At 39.8% G+C, this 19,493-nt stretch overlaps 2 protein-coding genes across 4 annotated transcripts in view; one reads left to right on the forward strand and one right to left on the reverse strand.

The window, feature by feature from the left end:
• Positions 1-5,184, forward strand: part of Abhd12b (abhydrolase domain containing 12B) — a 36,363-nt gene extending 31,179 nt beyond the window's left edge. For 2 of the 3 annotated variants that reach the window (XM_058584522.1, XM_058584523.1), the window contains one exon: positions 4,980-5,184. In XM_058584522.1, the coding sequence (XP_058440505.1) occupies positions 4,980-5,184 (205 nt within the window). The remainder of the gene's footprint in view (positions 1-4,979) is intronic. The other variant, XM_058584524.1, reaches the window with a different exon arrangement.
• Pygl (glycogen phosphorylase L) overlaps positions 1-19,493 on the reverse strand; it is a 37,351-nt gene that overhangs the window by 511 nt on the left and 17,347 nt on the right. The window contains exons 5-19 of the mRNA XM_046461084.2: positions 17,905-18,036; positions 14,482-14,593; positions 14,109-14,191; positions 10,479-10,622; positions 10,163-10,255; positions 9,348-9,494; positions 8,849-9,012; positions 8,229-8,343; positions 7,645-7,746; positions 7,375-7,522; positions 7,194-7,252; positions 6,947-7,088; positions 5,136-5,343; positions 2,710-2,844; positions 2,212-2,278 (exon numbers count right to left, since the gene is read on the reverse strand). Coding sequence (XP_046317040.1) covers positions 2,212-2,278; positions 2,710-2,844; positions 5,136-5,343; positions 6,947-7,088; positions 7,194-7,252; positions 7,375-7,522; positions 7,645-7,746; positions 8,229-8,343; positions 8,849-9,012; positions 9,348-9,494; positions 10,163-10,255; positions 10,479-10,622; positions 14,109-14,191; positions 14,482-14,593; positions 17,905-18,036 — 1,851 coding nt within the window. The remainder of the gene's footprint in view (positions 1-2,211; positions 2,279-2,709; positions 2,845-5,135; positions 5,344-6,946; positions 7,089-7,193; positions 7,253-7,374; positions 7,523-7,644; positions 7,747-8,228; positions 8,344-8,848; positions 9,013-9,347; positions 9,495-10,162; positions 10,256-10,478; positions 10,623-14,108; positions 14,192-14,481; positions 14,594-17,904; positions 18,037-19,493) is intronic.

Here is a 19,493-nt window from a genome sequence, read left to right on the forward strand (position 1 = left end):
TCTCTGAGGAACAAAAAAATATTTTTCATTTTAAGAGAAACTATGGGTGTGAATTTTCTAGTTGGTAATTCTTCCTATACTTAAAATGCTTTGGCATGTAAGTTACATACATTTCCCATGCTCTATTTTGAAGGAAGTCACCTCCCTTTAAACTATGGGGCAGGAAGAGACTAACATTCATTGTCTGCAAGATGCCATGTCAAGAGATTTAACATGTGGCTCACAAAGTATGAAAATCTCTGCTCCAGAATGTCAGCTACAAAACAGTGAAAGACTCTGTTGACCCACTTAGCTTCTCTTGTTCTTTCCGAAGTATATGGCCTAGTAGGTTTACACTAAATTCCAAATACCCCATTGGGGTTCCAAAACAGGGTGAAACAAGACACCTTAATAAAAATATAATATCACAATTTTATGATTTTATGTAAAATAATATAAAATGATGTTTAACTTATAGCCTCATGATTTTCCAAAGAACTCTGAAAGTTAACTGAGAGCTACTCAAAGTTGTTAACCATGCATTATAAGCCTTTAAGAGCAAGACTAAAATTACCATCAAACCTTAAGTTACTGCAATTAGTTCAGACTTTTGAAACTTACTATGATAACAAAACTTCCACTGGGAGGACACAACAAGAAGACCACACCTTTCTTCCCTTTCTTCAACTGCTTAAATGCATAGTGAACAGCTTTCCCAGCTAGGTAGGTCATGTTTACTAAGCCTCAAGAACATAATACTGTTAAGAGTAGAAAACTGCAATTTGCATCACATCCTGGGCTTCTAGATGGTCATCCTTTGGGATTGGACCACACATTTACAGAGGAGATCCTCTGTGTAAAACTGACATTTACATTTGTCCCTGTCCTTGTTCATATTTTCCTTTCCTGCTCTGTTCTACTTACATTTCCCTTTATCTGTCTTTGAATTCGTGATGGCTATATGTGGCTGCTGCCTACAAAGTTCAAGAAGCAGATAGTGAGCCATGTAGCTTAGCTCTAGTGCGGTCTCACTTGTTCAAAGCTGTTACCAACTTCTCTGATATGTACACTGTTGGGGGATGGGTGTGACTCAAACCAGAAGATAGTGGCCAGAAAGCAGCACAGACCTTGAATAATCCCATTTGAAAACCCCAATAGGATACCTATGATGAGTAGGAACTACCTGTCACCTGTCTTGGAAAAGGAATAGAAAACAAAGTTAGTGATGCAGTCCCAGGAGTCTTGGCACAGAGCTGCCTCTCCTGTATCCATTCCACTGGGAGGACCTGAAATTCTCTAAGTCTCTCTTATCAGACATGATCAGCCTTGACATATCCTTACAAAATACACCTAGAGGACTATTTGATAAAGGTGTGCCACTTTGCATGTGAGCCTTATTCAAGTGACTCTAGCTATTATTTTATTTTTCTGTATAATGTAAAAAAAAATTCAAACATAAAAACTCTCTTCCTTCTATACAGTTTTATTCTATTTCTATAGCCCCACTCTAGTAGTTGAGGAGAGGTATTTACTTTGCAATTTTCAAAGAATGGGGTCGGGGGTCAGTTCTTATTCCAATAAACTAAGGCTCAACCTTAGAATCATCTTGACAGGCTTTCCAAATACTAATGGTGGATACCACACACTGCTGGGTCAGAATCTCTGGTGAGGCAGCAGAGGGCAGCAGTGTTAGGGGGGGCATATCCATACTTTATAATAGCGGTCTTGGTGATTGTGATGTACACCTCTGGTGAAGAATTCTGCAGTGCAGGTTGCTTGAGGGAAGCTGGGCGGGACCCTTTCTTGTCCGTGCTATGCTCTCAGTGCCAACCATGGTGCCAGTCATGAAGACCCCAAGTGCCTGAACTTTCAGAATGTGCCTGCTACCTGCTGCTATATGCTCAATAAATGTGATTTTTACTTGGGTATTAAAAAATTTTACAATTATTACTGAAATCTTGAATCCCGACCTCTGTCTAACCTTATGAAAAGTTAAGTTTTGATCTGAACAACGTGAATAGTTACCTCATTTCATTTTTCTCTTGTGGTGCTGGGGATCAAACCCAAGGCCTTCCTTATATATGTTAGGCATATACTCTACCACTGAGGCATACCCCAAACCCCACCTATTTGTGATTGATTAGGGGGGCCCTGATATTTAGATTTACTGAAACAAAAAGTTTAATCATACTAAACTGGGTTCTTTCACAAATCTCCACAAAACTTACTCACCATGTACAGCTGACTGACTTTTTCTTGACATTTGACATAGGCTTCATAGTCTGCAAAGACTTTAAATCTGTGTTTTTTTGGGGGGGTTGTTAAAAGGAAAAAACAAAACAACAGAAAGCTTCATTAACAGATGCAAGCTAAGATTCTACTTAAAATTCTCTTTTGCTTAATGTCAGGCATGGCTGGTTTACCTGTTCATAAGAATGTTTGCCAGCCCTCAACATTTTTATGGTTCTTCCCACATTTAAATATATCAAAATATGTATGTTAGAAAGTTGACTATATCAGTGGAAGATGAAAAAGTGTGCCAGGTTTGAGGGTCTTATTCTTAAATCTTAGTAGTACCATTGGTGAAGACTCTTCCCATCCTCCCACCCCCAAGCTTAGTTAGCTGATCAGATCACAGACCTAAGCTAATCTATATGAATGGGCTGTAGTTAAAGAAGTTCTCTTCCCATTTCACAGCCTAAATCATAACATCTTCTTATAGGAACTCACCTGTCATGATAAAACAGCATATTGACGATATCTTTGAAGAGGTCGGGTTGGTTAGGAGAAAAGAACCCATTATCAATTTGATCGATGGCCAGCTGAAGCTCTGGAAGTGCCTCGTAGTATTCTTTTGCCTCGTATCTGTGGGGGAGGAATGGGTGGTGATGACAAAAAGACTGTTAGTGTGTGCGGTTAACCACACAGTAGACACTGCAGTAGCTATAAAAATGCACTAATTGTGGCATATTTGAAATCCACCATTCTGATTAATGCATTCCATATAAAGTTTTAATTAAAAATGCATTCAGATATACTAGCATTTACAGAAGTCATCATAGATTTCAACATGAGTACAAATAATTTCTTTTCTAGATCCTGAAGGTTTTTTCCCTTCTAAATTTGATTCAATCCTGTAACCAAAGACACTAAGAACAGTAGATAATGAAAACTCTAGGCACACAGCAGTAGTCTTATCTGATAGAATGTGGCAAGGTTCATTTCAAAGCAGACTTTATGACTCAAAACAAGCCTTGTCTTACAGGAACCAGTTGCTTTTTGGATCCACAGATTCTTCAAATTTGTTGCTACTGAGTGAAATTTACTTCTAAGTCAGGAAGTATATTCAATACCCTCCAAATTTTGTGACCCCTAGAGGTCCTTTGGACATTGCTCTTCATTTCTTGCTTGAACTCAGGTTGAAAAACACAGTTAGGTAGTAAGTGACAACAAATATTCCTGAGTACTTCTGTATATTCCTATCCTCTACCATGTTTTGGTTCATCTCTTTGAGATCTTAGGGAAGTACTAGATAGTGATTTAAATTTTAGTTAAAAAATTACAACTAGATACGGTTCATCTTTTGGTTAATGTTAAAAATCACAATGCAAATTAAAATTACACTGAGATTCCATCTCACTCCAGTTAGGATGGCATTTACCAAGAATACAAGTAACAGGGCTGGGGATGTGGCTCAAGCGGTAGCGCGCACGCCTGGCATGCGTGCGGCCCGGGTTCGATCCTCAGCACCACATACAAACAAAGATGTTGTGTTCGCCAAAAACTAAAAAAATAAATATTAAAAAACTCTTTCTTTCTCTCTCTCTCTCTCACACACACTCTCTCTTAAAAAAAAGAATAATACAAGTATCAAGAGGTGAACAGAGAACCTACATTTTGGGGGCAAATTTTTACCACACGCACATCAGATATAGCACTAATCTCTATGATATATAAATAACTCAAAAAACTTAACATCAAAAAAACCCCCAATCCATAAATGGGCTAAAGGGCTGAAGAGACACTTCTCAGAAGAAGATATACAATCAATCAAGAAATATTTGAAAAAATGTTCAACATCTCTAGTAATTAGAGAAATGCAAATCAAAACTACTCTTAAGATTCCATCTCATGCCAGTCAGAATGGCAGCTTTCAAGAATACAAACAACAGTAAGTATTGGTGAGGATGTAGGGGAAAAGGCACACTCATACCTTGCTGGTGGGACTGCAAATTGGTGCAACCAATCTGGAAAGCAGCATGGAGATTCCTTAGAAAACTTGGAATGGAACCACCATTCGACCCAGCTATCCCACTCCTTGGTTTTTACTCAAAGGACTTAAAATCAGCATACTACACTGATGCAGCCATGTCACTGTTTGTAGCAGCTTAATTCACAATAGCTAAGCTCTGTAACCAACCTAGGTGTCCTTCAACAGATGAATGAATAAAGAAAACATGGTACATATACACAACAGAATATTACTCAGCCATGAAGATGAATGAAATTATGGCATTTGCAGGCAAATAGATGGAACTGGAGACTATCATGCTAAGCAAAACAAGCCAAATCCCTGAAACCAAAGGCCAATGTTCCCTCTGATATGAAGATGCTGATTCACAATAGAGGTGGGAGGGATGGGGGGCAGTGGAGGTTCACTGGATTAGACAAGGGGATGCTAGAGGAAGGGAGGGGGAATGGGAATGGGAAAGACAGTAGAATGAATCATATGACATAACTTTTCTATGTTTATATGTGAATACACGACCAGTGTAACTTCACATCATCTACAACCACAAGAATGGGAAGTTGTACTCATGCATGCATGTCAAAATACATTCTACTGTCATGTATAACTAAAAAGAAAAAAAATTAAAATTTAAAAATCACAGATATAGAGAACCAAATAGCTCACTGGGGCTGCAATGGCTGGTAACAAACAGAGACTTCTTCACGTACCTGTGCCTAAGCTTCCTTTATTTTTATCTTCTGGATTTTAGACTTATCTGTGGCCCAGGAGGCTCTCCTGACTCCTCAGGGGAGATGTTCTGCTGCCTCATCACATGTGACCCAGCCTCAGTGGGATATGGAAGCCCTCTGAGATCACACACCCTCCTGGGCATCACCTGCCCAACAAAGAGGAGCTGCTCTCTCACCCTTTCTTGTCCAGAGCAGCCACATCATCTATCCTCATGCCGAAGATAAACAGGTTCTCTTCTCCGGCTTCCTCTGCCATTTCCACGTTGGCCCCATCCATAGTCCCAATGGTCAGGGCGCCATTCAGCATGAACTTCATGTTGCCTGTTCCTGAGGCTTCTGTGCCTGCAGTGGAAATCTGCTCTGACAGATCTGTGGCTGGAATGACTGTAAGGGAGACACAGTAGTATCAGTGATACTCTCTCTAGATTTTGTAACTGAGTATTTATCTAGCTGTCCTGTTTTGATGATTAATATATGCACAATAGGATAAGCATTCAAAGTGGGTTACAAGGACAGAGTTGCTCTTTCTCCTTGATGCAGCAACCACATTTGTCTACTTTGCCCTTAATTTTTTATTGCTGCATTATAATTATCCATAATAGTGGCATTTATTGTCACATATTCATACATGCACTTTGTCCTTTTGTGATGTGTTATATAACTATGTGCTTATAATGCTATTTCTTGGTTTATAAAGTTTGAAGAGTATCTATAGACTTTTTTTAATATTTATTTTTTAGTTTTAGGTGGACACAATATCTTTGTTATTTTTATGTGGCGCTGAGAATCGAACCCAGTGCCTCACGCATGCTAGGCGAGCACGCTACCACTTGAGCCACATCCGCAGCCCAGTATCTATAGACTTTTGAGCTATAAATGTTGACATTACATTTCTCTTGTCCTCTTTCTCCTTTCTAATATTTGTTCTAGTTTTATTTTTATTTCTTCTGCTTTATTAAATATATTGAAACCTCTCTTTCTTAGTCCATAAAATGCAGAGAGGTCTCTAGACTCCTCTTTTGCAAACTCAGGTTGGGTTGCTGATCTCTTTCTATTTCTCACTTCCCTCCTCCCACTCTCACTGCAGAGAAATCAGCCACTTGCAACTGAGGTGTGCCTGTGGTTAGACACTAAGCCTCTGTTTCTCAGCCTTATTTATACACAAATTAGAGCTGCCTGAATCCCCCATACCTCCCCTTACCACAAAGGTCAGGGCAATTCTCTGCTTTACTGTGAGATTATTTGTGGATTCAATTTATATTTATTTGCAAACCTAGGAACCTAGCTCTTTTCTCTTTAGGCATAGAGCCTTAAGCAATTATCTCAAGGTACCCCAAAACAAAACAACAACAAAAAAAGAGCTGCCTTTCTATCTTTTTAATCTGGCAAGTAATACACAGCTGGCATTTGTGTGTGGTTGGTGCTTTGCCAGCATGTGATGCAAATAAGCAAAGGTCCCAGAGGCAGAAAAAGGGACAGTGGCTTCCTGCCATCCTGTCCCCATGTGGGAACACTGTGTTTGATCCTACAGTGCCCATCTGAAGCACATCTGAACCTCGTGCTTTGGCAGCCTGATGTCTGCTCTCCTTGTGACATGAACAAGTGACAGCCCTTCTTCCCAAGCAGTGACCAGAGGAATATCTGAAAATTGGATAGTTTGTGTTCTCTTGCAAAACTGGGACTGGGAACTGAAAACCTTTCAAAACTCCATTTGTACAGCACCCTCTGTGCCATGGCAGTCTCCACCTACACCCAGCTCTCCCCAGCTGGAAGGAAAATGCATTTGCATATGTAATCCTGTGATACTGACCCTGGAGACATCAGACTTATTGTTACTTGGGTCACCTTAATAGCTCCTGCCTTATTTTTCCTATGAGTGACACCTTCTCTCCTAAATTACTAGCTCCCTGAGGTCAGCTACCCCATTTCCGGTACTTGCAATCCCTACAATTTGTCCCACCCCCATGGTTTGCAATGAAGGCAGTACCTTTTTCAGCAAGAGACACTCTATAGTTCTCCAAGAAGATGACTTTCAACTTGCTTCCAACCATGGGGTCACTGTTCACCACCTCGGCCACTGAAGTGATCAGCTTTATGATCATTTTGGCCATGTGATATCCTGGAGCAGCCTTAGGGAAGAATGGCAAAGTCATTGACAGGAGTTACAACTGGTGAAGTGGAGAAATGGCAAGAGATAAGAACCCTCAGGTCCCCAAGGAATGCAGTCAGCTTACTTTTCCACCAATTATAACTGTCCTTGGCACAAATAACTTCTTAGGGTCTTTTTTAATGCCTGAAAAAAGATGGAGAGGGGAGTGGAATGGAAGAGAGCTACTTGCAGAGGTGGTGAGAACTACCCCCAGACTGTTGCTTCCACCTCCATGGGATTCCTTGGTAGCTAAAGGGCAGACTCACGGTTGTACATGGTGATCACATGCAAGCAGTTCAAGAGCTGCCGCTTGTATTCATGAATCCTCTTCACCTGGACATCAAACATGGAGGATGGGTTGATCTTCACTTTGTACTCCTTCTCCAGGAACTGAGAGAACTTCAGCTTATTTTCCTGTTGAGACAGTGCATGGGGCAGAGCCCTTCTGACTTAGAAGGTTTGGGTGTCTATTTTTAAAAACTGCAGTGTACACCCTTGAAGGCAGCTCCAGGGAAGTGACCCACCTGGAACCTTACCTGCTTCACGTTGGCGATCTCCCGGAGGAAGACATCATCGCCCAGGAAACCATGCAGCTTCGTCAGCTGGCTCAAGTCTTTCACATAGTCTTCCCCAATTTTCTTTCAGTGTAAAGGAGGATGTGATTTTAATTCAGGGATGGTAATCAAGCCCAAATGAGCAGCTCTGTCAGTATGGGGTGAGGGCCTCTCTTATTGTAAGAGTATAGTTCCTGGACCACACAGTTCATAGAATGGTCTTACTCACTGAAAAGGCTAGAAATTCTCCATGGGAAGAACACTTTTTCTAGTATCTTATATTAGTCACAGTGCTATTGAAGTGTTAAAAATAGGAAATCTACTCAAAGGGGTGACCAAGAACCTAGGTTCTGCTAGTTATTTACATGCTCTTTGTTATTCTCTCTTACTAATATAGATACTATTTTCCATCTGTGTGTCAGGCTGTTAGTCATGATTAGCTACACAATTTGCAGGGCGTGCTGCTGAAGCCAGCCCTGCTGCAGACTGCGTTTGTGAAGTTAAGTGCACGCATATGCCTCTCACTTTCCAGCCAGACCTCCCATCATCTCAGCTCTTCCCATTACCTCTGCAATTAGGTCTGCCAGTCCCGGGTTGCAGAGTAAGAGCCAGCGCCTTGGAGTGATCCCATTGGTTTTATTCTGAAACTTGTCTGGTTCTAGATCACTGAAGTCCTTGAATCTGGAGGTGGAAGAGACAGATCACTGAGTTTGGCTGCAACAGCAGAGTCTTGCATGCTGCATAAAGCTCAGAATCATATTCGAGAAGCTAAGTGTAGGCTTAGAAAGATTACATAAAGGTGAAGGGAGGGGCTAGCAGCAGTTATCGCTGTCATCCTAAATAGAAACTCATTTGCAATTCAAAACAATTACAAGAAAAGTTCCAAATCTAGTCACCTCCATCTGATTTCCTGGCATTGACATATATAACAGGATACTTTTTTGTTGTTTTTGGTTTTTGGCTCCTAAGTCTAGATTTAGGAAGAAGAGGAAGGGATTTTTATTTTTATTTTTTTACTTTTTATATTTTCCTCTTTAAAGAGAAGTGTTCTTTGTATAAAAGAAAGTATTTTTAAACATTTTAAGAGGGCCTTTCCTCATCTGGAAATACAATCTTGCACTTATTAGCATCATTCCATGAACGGTCCATATTAGACCTGCTGCCATGGTAACGGACGGAGGCTCACACTTTTGTCTTCACGATGTCTGAGTGGATCTTAGCCACACCATTCACAGCGTGGCAGCCCACAATGCAGAGATGGGCCATGTTGATCCTTTTGCCTCCTTCCTCTTCTATTAGGGACATCCTTCTCAGACGGTCCATATCTTTAGGAAACAAGGCCACGATTCTCTAGACAAAGGAAGAGAAAGACCATGCTGATCACTCAAGTTTAAGCAACATTGGACTGTTACTGACTTCCCAAGCAAAATCTTTGATGCAGTGAATATAAAACTTCATTCCCACAGAGAGGAGTTGAGATAGTGCTAGGGAGGTGCCACCCTTCCCTCCATTCTAGCCCTTTCAAGATGTTTTAAACACAGCCCCACTCAGACTTGAGTACTTTGATATATTAATGATTGAAAGGTGTTTATACTTCAAGTTTGGGAAAGGAAAACACTGTAACCACCCTTAACATCTTAAGACTTCATTCTCATAAGGGGTTAGAATCTCTGGAAATGACTTACATCCAAGTGCTTCTGATTTATCTCATAAATGATTTGCAAATGTCGAGGAAGCAACCTCTCTACCAGCTCCACTGGCCAGCGCTCCAGGGCTTCTGGGAGCACAGTGTGGTTGGTGTAGGCAAAGGTCTTCTGAGTGATCTCCCAAGCCTGTGGGGAGGGAAGGGTCAGCTGCTTCGTCTGCTCTGCAGGGAGTGCACCTACCTCTCAGGGCCAAGCCCTCCTCAGCTCCTTCCTGCCTGCAACAGGACAGCTCTGAGTGTGTGCTGTCAGACCCCACATGATTCCACTAGGTTCTTGAATGGTCCAGATAATGGGTGCATGATTTTTTGGGAGGGGGGAAAAACTTTATATAAAACTGTAATAGAACTGAATATAACGTTCTGATAAATCTTTACTACTATTTTTTCTCTTTTTAAATTAAATGCACAAAGGTTGAAGAGTTAAAAACTAAAGGAACACTCTCAGGAAACACAAGTATGTTTAAAATGCAGACTTCCAAAGCTATGGGGACACTTTCAATTAGCTGTCTTCTGAGGTTAGAGAATTTAATTTCAAATCCTCTTAGACACAAATGTGCCAAACACAACATAATCCTTAATACAGCTACTTCTCTGCCTCCCAAGAAGCATGGGTTGATTTTCTAGTCTTATTCTCAGGATGGAGTCAGGTTCGAATCAGGGCAAAATGTACCCTAACCATCAGAAGTTAGCAATAGGAACTTATTCTGAAAAACTGAAAAGAGAGCTTTTTTGGTAGTCCTTCAACCACAGACATTCTGGTTAATAAAGGGGGAAAAAAAGCCAAGCTATGCAGACCTTAGACCAGGGCAATTTTTCAATATCCACAAAAATCCTCATCAGTTCAGGAATGGCAAGGGCAGGGTGAGTGTCATTCAGTTGGATGGCCACCTGGGTAGGGAAAAGACATCAAGTTGAAGGTGACTGATGGCCCAGGGTCTGGCTGCCTTGTCCTCACACGTCTGGGGAAAGCACTGAAACAAAATGCCCAACTCCTAGGAAACACCAGAAGCATCTTATTCCCAACTTTTTTAGCACTGAGAGAAAAGAGCAAATCTGCTGGAAATCCTGGTCCCTAGCCGACCCTGTCTGCATCCACATACTGAATACTTGCCTGATCTGGAAAGGCGTCAAAAACAGTTCCTGCACTGTCAGTGGAGCCAAACTTGGAGGCTTTGAAGCGTCGGATGACATCTTGCAGGGTTGCAGCCACCACAAAATACTCCTGCTTCAGTCTTAGCTCCTTCCCTTCAAAAAACTTCAAGCCAGAGAGACTGAATGAAAGTGGTTCACATCGTAGATGTGGCTAAAATGTGATTAGAGTCTTCCACCCAGGGCATGTCAAGGTCAAACACTCTGGACAGCTGGTTAAAGATGGCAGGTTGAGCATGTTAGCATTAGCCTTTGGTCTTCCCTGAAACTCAGCAAAGGAAATTAACAAAGGTATTCAGATAAAGGATAAAGAGCCTGTGAGAAACAACAGCAAAGATGTTTTAGAAGTTGAAAAACAGTTGAATGGTAATTGAGACAAAGACCCAAGACAGCCCAATTCTGACCTGGTAGTGGAAGAGTCATAAAACAACTCATTTGATACACCAGAGCCCTCCCCCAAAGCCCAGGAATTGGCAGCATCAAGTGTCTTTGAAAGTAGGAGTGAAGTTGGGGGGTAAAGGTTAGTTGAAAGTTTAAGGAACAGCTGGCCTCAGATCACATCTCCTACTCCTGCAGTTAAGCAACTTCCTTTCCCAGCTCAGGGAGAAGTTGGATTTGTATTCTCTGGAGGTGGTAAGACAGGGATCTCTGAACTGGGGCAACAGGTACCGTTGAAGGCAGGGGTCTCAGCCATCTCATACTGACAATGTGAAGAGAGGGGTCAAGTTTATGTACTGAGTTCTGAGACTCTCAGCCTTCTCTCTACCAAACTTCAGAACACAGACAGCCAAGATATTAATTATTAATGTTAATTAATCTGATCAGAAATACATTGTACTTCTCAGCCAAAAGGAAAACTGGAAGGAAATTTAAAAAATAAACAATCATAAAACCCTGAGAGTGTTTTGGTATCCAGGCATGTTGTGAATGTGAGGGCAGAGTGAAGATGTTTTCTGATATTCAAGATCTCAAAAAAATTGACTTCATCCATGCCTTCCCCAGGAGGTACCGGGAGCATATGAATACCAATAAAACAACAACAACAAAACAAACAACAAACAAACAACAACAAAAAAAACAAAAACAAGAAAGAGAAAGACAGGACATACAGGAAATAAAAACCTTAGATAGTAGGTGACTACACAGGTGCTCATAATGATAGGGAAGGATCCCAAGACAACAGCAGAATTGCAACCCAGGGAACAGCCATCCTAGAGAGATCCAGAAGATACTGTTCAAAAGACTGGGTAGTGGAATACCTACCATGTTTGGATATATTGAAATTTTAAAAACTGGGGTGGGGTATACAGTAAATTAAAGAAAAGTACTTAGAAAACCAGGCAAGCAAACAAAGCAAAATTATTTACAACAACAACAACAACAACAACAACAAATGAAACCTTTAAAGGAAAGGCAATAATTATATGAGGACAGTTCTATGCACAGATAGCTGCTGGCTGTATTTACAGAGTTAGAATAATGTGAACACTAAGGAGTGCATGGAAATTACATGGACTTGTGTAGAGAGAACCAGGATGGGAACTAGGTGTTTGTGTGGTGGAAGTGTGTATGTGAGAATGTGAGGTCTGCTCTCATCCTTCAGAGTAGGGAGTTGACAAACATTTGTAAAAATGGGGGAGAAAATCACAAAGTAGAAATAACTCTGTTCTTCAGAAATATGGAGGTAAGAACCTGAAAAAATCAACTAAAAGCAAAGGGATATATTGCTTCTGGGGAGTGAGAAATGGGAGACTGTGTTTTTACAATAAGCTTCATAGAATGGTTCTCCTTAAACTATGTGTAACTTTGACAAAAATTAAAAGTCATTAAGAGAAATGGGAATTTACAGGTAGTAAAATTAGGATTTTTTTTACTTTATTCTTGGTACTTTTTAATATTACTTACACTTATTTCTTTTCTAATGGTATATATCATAGTGAAAACTGTAATGAAATACAACATGACAAATTTTTAAAATTTTACATTAAGATGTATGAATGGTACTATGAGAATGTGGGTAATCTGGTAATTCTTTGTCTGAGCTCTGAAAGATGAGTAGGAATTTGTCAGATGAACACAGAGGGTCAGAGCATTCCCTGCAGGCAGAGGAAAACAGTGCATACCACCGAGGTGGAAAAAGAAGAGGGCAAATAGCCCTGGACAACTGGGGCCTCACTGTCAGGAGTTACAGGACAGGCACCCCAGTGAAGAACTTGGGCTGCATACCTAAGACTCTGTACATCCCTTGTACCTGATCAGAAGCCTTTAAAGGACTTCAAGCTGGGGACAAATATCTCACTACTGGCAGAATGAGGATGGGCACACTCACTCTGGAAGAGAGACTCAAGAATGGACTAGGGGTACTGCCAGGTTGAGGAGAGGGAATGAATGTGTTCTTGTGTTAAAGGTCAAAAATTGATTTTATCAATCCATTCTGAAAAACAAAACAAAACACAATCCTGAGAGCTCCTTTTACCCATCAAGTCAACTTTTTACCACACATTAACTTAGTATATGTTGTCAATTACTGCAGATGATTATTTCCAGATGAAGCCAGGTTTGGTCCTTATTTGGAGAAGGAGGAGGGATTTGAAGCCCTTTTTGGTTGCACAGTTTTGCAGGCCTGGGTTTGGGAGGTAGTATGGTCCTGTGCTTGGAAGCATTCTTATTTTGACTGTGAAACAGAGCAACCTTTTCTGGATTAGAGGTTCACCTGAAATGTATTGAAATTGCAGCATTTTCCCCAAAGGAAAAATAACATACATGAGTAGGTTCCTGAAAACCACTCCAGCAAATCCATACAATCTTCCTCCCTTCTTAGAGACTGTGGTTTATCACCAGAAGATATCCGGTCTAAGTAGTTTTTACATCTATGTCCCCAAGAACCCTGCTTTCTACCATGTATGCAAAGCAGAGTGCTAATTTGATTGCATCCAAGATTATGTTAAGAAAGAATTGTTATAGCTTCAAGAAAATGATTTTTCTCATCGAGAAATTCAAGTTACATATGTTTGAATCAACTAAGAATTTATAGCAGTCATCTGAGATCCAGTTCCACGTTTTTTTAAAACTAAGTTATTTTTAAAATAAAATTGGAATAATCACTTGTAAGAAAAAGTTTAAAGACATGAGTAAGTGCCAAAAGAAGCACGTGTTTGTTCATGAGTCTGTTCCCAGGACCATGACCCCACCAAGCTGGGGAAAGAAGATCAGGAAGAGCCCCGTCAATGAGGGAAGAGGCCAGGCAGGATATCTTCAGGATTTTTAACTTTGCAAATAAATTTTCTGTCTGAAAAGAAAGTAGTGCTTCACCAGTGAGTCATCATTTTTTTTTAAATATTCAGGTTCTGTTTTGAAATATCCACAAAACTCCCCAATTGGAGAAGGGGTCATTAATCAAGGACAAAATACTTATTCTGTTTTTATGAACTGTATGAATTTGTTTTCCTTACTTGTATAGGAGGGGAAAGTTAGGCATTTCAGGAAGAGACATGAAGCCTATTCTGTATGTAAAGAAGAAGAAAAACCAATATTACATATGTATTTTATAGGGTTACTAAATAGGCTCTTTGGTTGCCACAGGATCACTCACATTATCATTGGGGTAGAGCACCCGGGAGATGTTCTCAGCCAAATTTCGGTCCAGCACAGCTTGAATGTAGTCTCCAACATTAACTGAGGGGAATGTCAGAAAAACAATAAATAGACAAGCCAGCCTTGATCTCACTTAATGTCATGCCATGTGTGATTCCTTAGATGCCCAAAAATCCAAAAGGATCTCAGCAACCCTTCATTCTGGGCTTCACGTGAGGTCTGAGGGCCAGACTGAAGGATTGCTTTAAAAACCTCCCTCCCTACTCTCTCCATAAAACTTTTGCTTAGTTGCTGAAGACTTCAGATCAGAAACTCAAGCTCAATTTGGTTCTGACTAGCAACCAAAAAGATTAAACAGAAACCGTACTCACAGTCTCTGAGGTTGAAGTCATTTGGTGCGCGTGCAGACCAGAGGCGCATGGTATTGACAGTGTTATTCATATACCCAGGCACAGGGGTGTCATAAGGTAGGGCCAGGACCACCTGTGGAAATGAACAGATGCAGCTGCTTATTGTTTTTCAAATATAGGTTAACAATGGACTGAGAGACTGCAATGTAATTCTATTCCTGGCCCTGTATTAATTCAAACTGTGTAAGGTATAAACCAAGAAGAGGGTCCCAGGGCTGGATGGGGTAGTAGAGATCATGTGATTCCTCCCCCAACTGGAACATCCAGGTGGATAGTTCTTTATAGCATTTCTTTGTTGATATTCCATGTGCCCTTGCCCAGATACAGATGCAGGAGAATGCTAACTGTGGTATTAGTATTAGGAAAGGCGTATCTTTCATATTTCTGATCAAGCTGCTGCTCAATAATAATAAACATGCAAGCAGAATGACAAACATGAATCTGTACGTACCCAAAGGTAACAATTAGGATAAGTTTTGTGCAGGTTACTCATTGACCCGATTGCAAACATGGTGAAAATCAGTGGAGCAGGCATTTCATGAAGACAGAACATTACATATGATATTTAAAATGCTATGCTACATTTTTGAAGTTACATATAGAAGAGTTATTTTAGTGGTTCCTATAGCAATCTGCCAAGTCAGGTGATAATTAGCTGAGTTGGGTCTAAGATGAGAGCTTTGGAAAAATCTCACTCAATCTTTGTGACAGTCATTGTAATAGAGAACAGGAAAATGAACCATGTTTAAATGCATTTTAAATGCATTTAAAATTTATGTGAGAAATGACTCATGTCCAAACCCTGCCTTGTCAGAGTCAAGCTCTGGAAGGAGAATGACAGGATAATTGAACTGGAGAAGGCTAGACATCATTTGGTGCAACCTACTCATTTTGGACACAAAGAGACTAAAGCTGAGAGAGAAACTACTTACCCAAGGTCACAATCAGTGGCAGAGTTGAAACCTAAACACACACTTTTTTACTATTGCCTGTTGAATTATGAATGAATGAAGCATTATGGCCAGTATCAACCAGATATATTCAGTCATGCTTTCACGATCACTGTGGCTTCAAAATTATATATCACCCTTATTTGAATATCATCCACTAAAAAATAAAGGTCTCAGAGGATGTTTAAAGCAAGTTGTGATCAATCAGGAAAATTCACATAGAGGGACTGAGTGTGGGTTCAGACAAGATTTGTATTTCTGACTCTTGAAATATACCACTTGAATCTCCTTTCAGACAACTTCAGAGAGAACCTGCCCCCTAAGAGGTCACACTGAAACTGCACTTTCTCCAGGAAGCTCCAGCATGGCTGAAGCACCAGAGCTGTGACTCTTCTAATGGACAGTTTTTGACTCCAGGCCTCATGGGCCCAGTCAGTTGCTCAGAGTGGCACTAGAGCCTGGAGCTCTTCCTGAGCATCCTGCTTCCTCCTGCTTCTCTTTCACAGCTGGCACCTTGGTCTGAAGACTTCCCATCTCATCCCACTCCTTCCCACTTTACCCATCACAGGAATTCCTCCAATGTATCACTTGTACCTCTAATTCTCTCTGGTCTCCCAGAGGACTCAAACACACACAAGATCGAAATGAACAGCTCAGTTTCCTGGAAGCCACCCCATGCGTGCACTGAGCGTGTCTGGCCTCATACTCTCTGAACTCACTGGCTACCACCACGGGGCTGATCAGGTGATGGCTGTCATCCACGAAGCCTTGCATGACCTAGCTCAGCTCCTTGGTTTAACCTTTGCTCCATAATCTTGCTTTTATGGGCACAGAAACACACTCTCTCATTGAATTGTGGGATAGCTTATGAAAATATCTAAAGGTGCTTTGTAAATACAAGTTGTCTCGCAGTGGAACTGATAGTGTAAATAGAATGCTTCCATGATTGGTGTGTGAGCCATACATTTTGATAAAAGCCACTGGTGAAGTTTTAGGCACCAAATTCCATAACACAATTACAGTTTCATATTAGAAACATTTGTGAAATCTTTAAGTGGATTAATTACTGATTTGTTTGTAGCTCTCTTCTATATATATATATATATATATATATATATATATATATATATATTCAATTGCAACTTAGATTTTGGTCTATTATTTAGCTGAAATGAAAAAAACAAAACAAAATAGGACCTTACCTTCAAATAATAGTATTAGTTTATTACCTATACCATTATACTTTTTATTATAGCTCTTAATGTGTCATCTTACATGCTAAATAAATTCATATTCAGACAAGAAACCTTTTTTAAAAAAAGTCTTATTTTTCTGAATTGCAAACAGCTCTATAAGAATTAGTAAAATAAATCATAATTTAAAAAAAATCAGCTATATAATATGATCTTGGCTCTTTTAAGGTAAAATAAAGCATTTACTCATAAAAATAATTCATAAATCAACCAAATTTAGCATTACAATATTGATTTTGACTTCCAGTTTTCATATATAAGAGCACCATTTAGTTGGTCATTACCATTTTCTTCAAGTATTTGAAGAATGATCAGTGGTTGATCTTTTCAGCCTGAGACTTTTTTTCTTTCTTTCTTTTTTTTTTTTTTTTTTGCGGTGCTGGGGATTGAACCCAGACCTTATGCATTCGAGGCAAGCACTCTACCAAATGAGCTATATCCCCAGCCCCTGAGACCATTTCTTATTAAACAAATATTTCAAGTGGTGCTCCATTGATTAGGTGGGGCTGTCCAGTACTTAATAGGGGTTACATCAGCAAGTATGAAGATGACAAAGCACAAACCACCACTGGGGGTGCCATTGTTCAGTGATAGTGCAATAGTCAAATCTAGTGACAGGAAAAGTGCTTGCCCAGCAAGTAAATGCACTTGAATTGATACCAGCATTACTTTTCTAGAAGTGATCTGTCACAGAATAACACAGTACACTTTCATAGTTTGCATTGTTTTTCTGACTTTTCAATGAATAAGAACTTTGATAATCTTTCGAATAAACCCTGAAGTGTTAAAATATTTATCTTGGAGAAATTGTAAGTAAATGTATATGTGGCAGTGGGGTGAGGAATAAATTTATTCCTCTTTGGCCTCAACAACTACTTCATATAAAACTGGAGCACTAAACAGGATGGATATTACAGAACTGACTGATTTCTGATAAAGCTGATTGCAAAATGACCCTGCTAAATCAATTGACCTTGGAAAAGTTTCTTCTCTCTTGGTGTCACTTCCCTTGTCTCCAAAATGAATGGATAACACTAAGAGAAATAACAGATTTATTTATAAAAATGCATTCTATCATTCAATACAAAACATACTCCTCTCAATGTCACATGCATATTACAGTGGGTACTTCTTACCACTCTACCTTACACAAAATGTTCATAGCGAGGAGGCCAGAATACCTGAGTGTCAATCCACTTGGTCCCAGTTGGGGTGGTCTCTACTTTTCCATAGAAGTGTACAGGCAGCATGAATTCAGGGCGGGCCTTCTCCCAAGGGTTTCCATGCCTGAGCCAATCATCTGCCTCTTCTATCTGCAAAAAAGAAACTGCTTAGAATTTATTTTTCAAGAGATATGGACCCAGTCCTTCAATTATTTCACAATAAAAATGTCTCCAGCTGAAAGGACTAAAGAATATTGTTTTGGAGAGATTTTGGATTTATCACTCTCAATTCATTTTTGTCTTATATCACAAAACAACAATACTTGCTAGTACTACTCTAAATGTTTCATATGTATTATTGCATTTAAACCTCACAGCAACCCCAAAGGAGGGAACTACGGATCGCCCCTTTAAAGGATGAGGAAAATAATTGCTGGAGGTCACACAGAGACTAAATGGTAGAGCTAAGATTGACTTCAGGTCTGTGTGCTCTAGAGCTTCTGTCTAAATATCTGTGGAGCCAACTGTCCAGTTTGAACTAAACAGAGAAGACCTCTAGGGATGTTTACCTTTGGATATATGAACCTGATGGGTCCTGCAAGATTCTCAAGTTTAGAATATACAGAATTAGGAAATGCTACTTAAAGAACAAAATGTTTTATTTTTAAAATAAAGTATTTTTAAAACAGAAACCATTATATTTCATGGAGTTTTTTTTTACCTTAATCCTTATGTGATTTTTTTAAATGATACATGTTAAGGTTCATTTTGAAAATGTTATATACTAAGAGGTAAAAATTTATTTTATTGACAATCACAACATTTCCCCAAGTATTTATGCTAATACATAACAAAATATTTCTTATAAAAATTTTAAACTATAGTTTTTATTTAGAGTATCCTGGGTAGTGAACAAATTTTGGCTTGTAACAAACAAACATACCAAAGCAAGAACAATAATAACATCAAACACATACACATGCACACAACACACACATGCATTTGGAGAGATACAGTTTTAAGGTAAACTGTGTAAATGAAACTTACGAAATAGTACAAATATATTAAAAAATGGAATTGTGTTCTGGCAAGAAAGAGGTAATTGCCAATAAGATCATGCTGATAGATAACAGATATGAGTGACAGGAGCATGAGGTTAAGGGGAATAGTTCTATAAACTGGGTCCTCTGTGCTGATTCTGACATGCTTTAAAAAAACAAAAGGTGGCAATTTACCTGGAGCCCTGCCTGCCTAGCTTAAGTCAGTAGGATATGCTACATTCCTTAGCAAACAACCAGTTATCTGCAGGAGAAGTGCAGGCCTGAAATGCTGATAAGAAGAACATAAGTTACCCTGGAGTGGGGGACTACAGATCAGGTTCCAGAATTCAGAGAGATAAAGATACGCCCCCTCCCCCCCAACCATAAACTATATAAGAACAAGTTCATTTAGAACAAGTCATCATGGGTCAAAGTGACCTAGAATTGTCATGCACAGTGGGGTCTTGTAAGTCTGATATCATTTTGCTGTCAGTCAAAAATCAGGAGATGGTTCTGTGGGACTCTCTGGAAACTTCCCTGGGACCCCCAATAAAACTGGAGGGCAGA

Source organism: Marmota monax, unplaced genomic scaffold, assembly GCF_021218885.2.
Source record: "Marmota monax isolate L192 unplaced genomic scaffold, Marmota_monax_Labrador192_F-V1.1 WCK01_AAM20220418_F8-fsc00001, whole genome shotgun sequence".
Lineage (NCBI taxonomy): Eukaryota > Metazoa > Chordata > Mammalia > Rodentia > Sciuridae > Marmota > Marmota monax.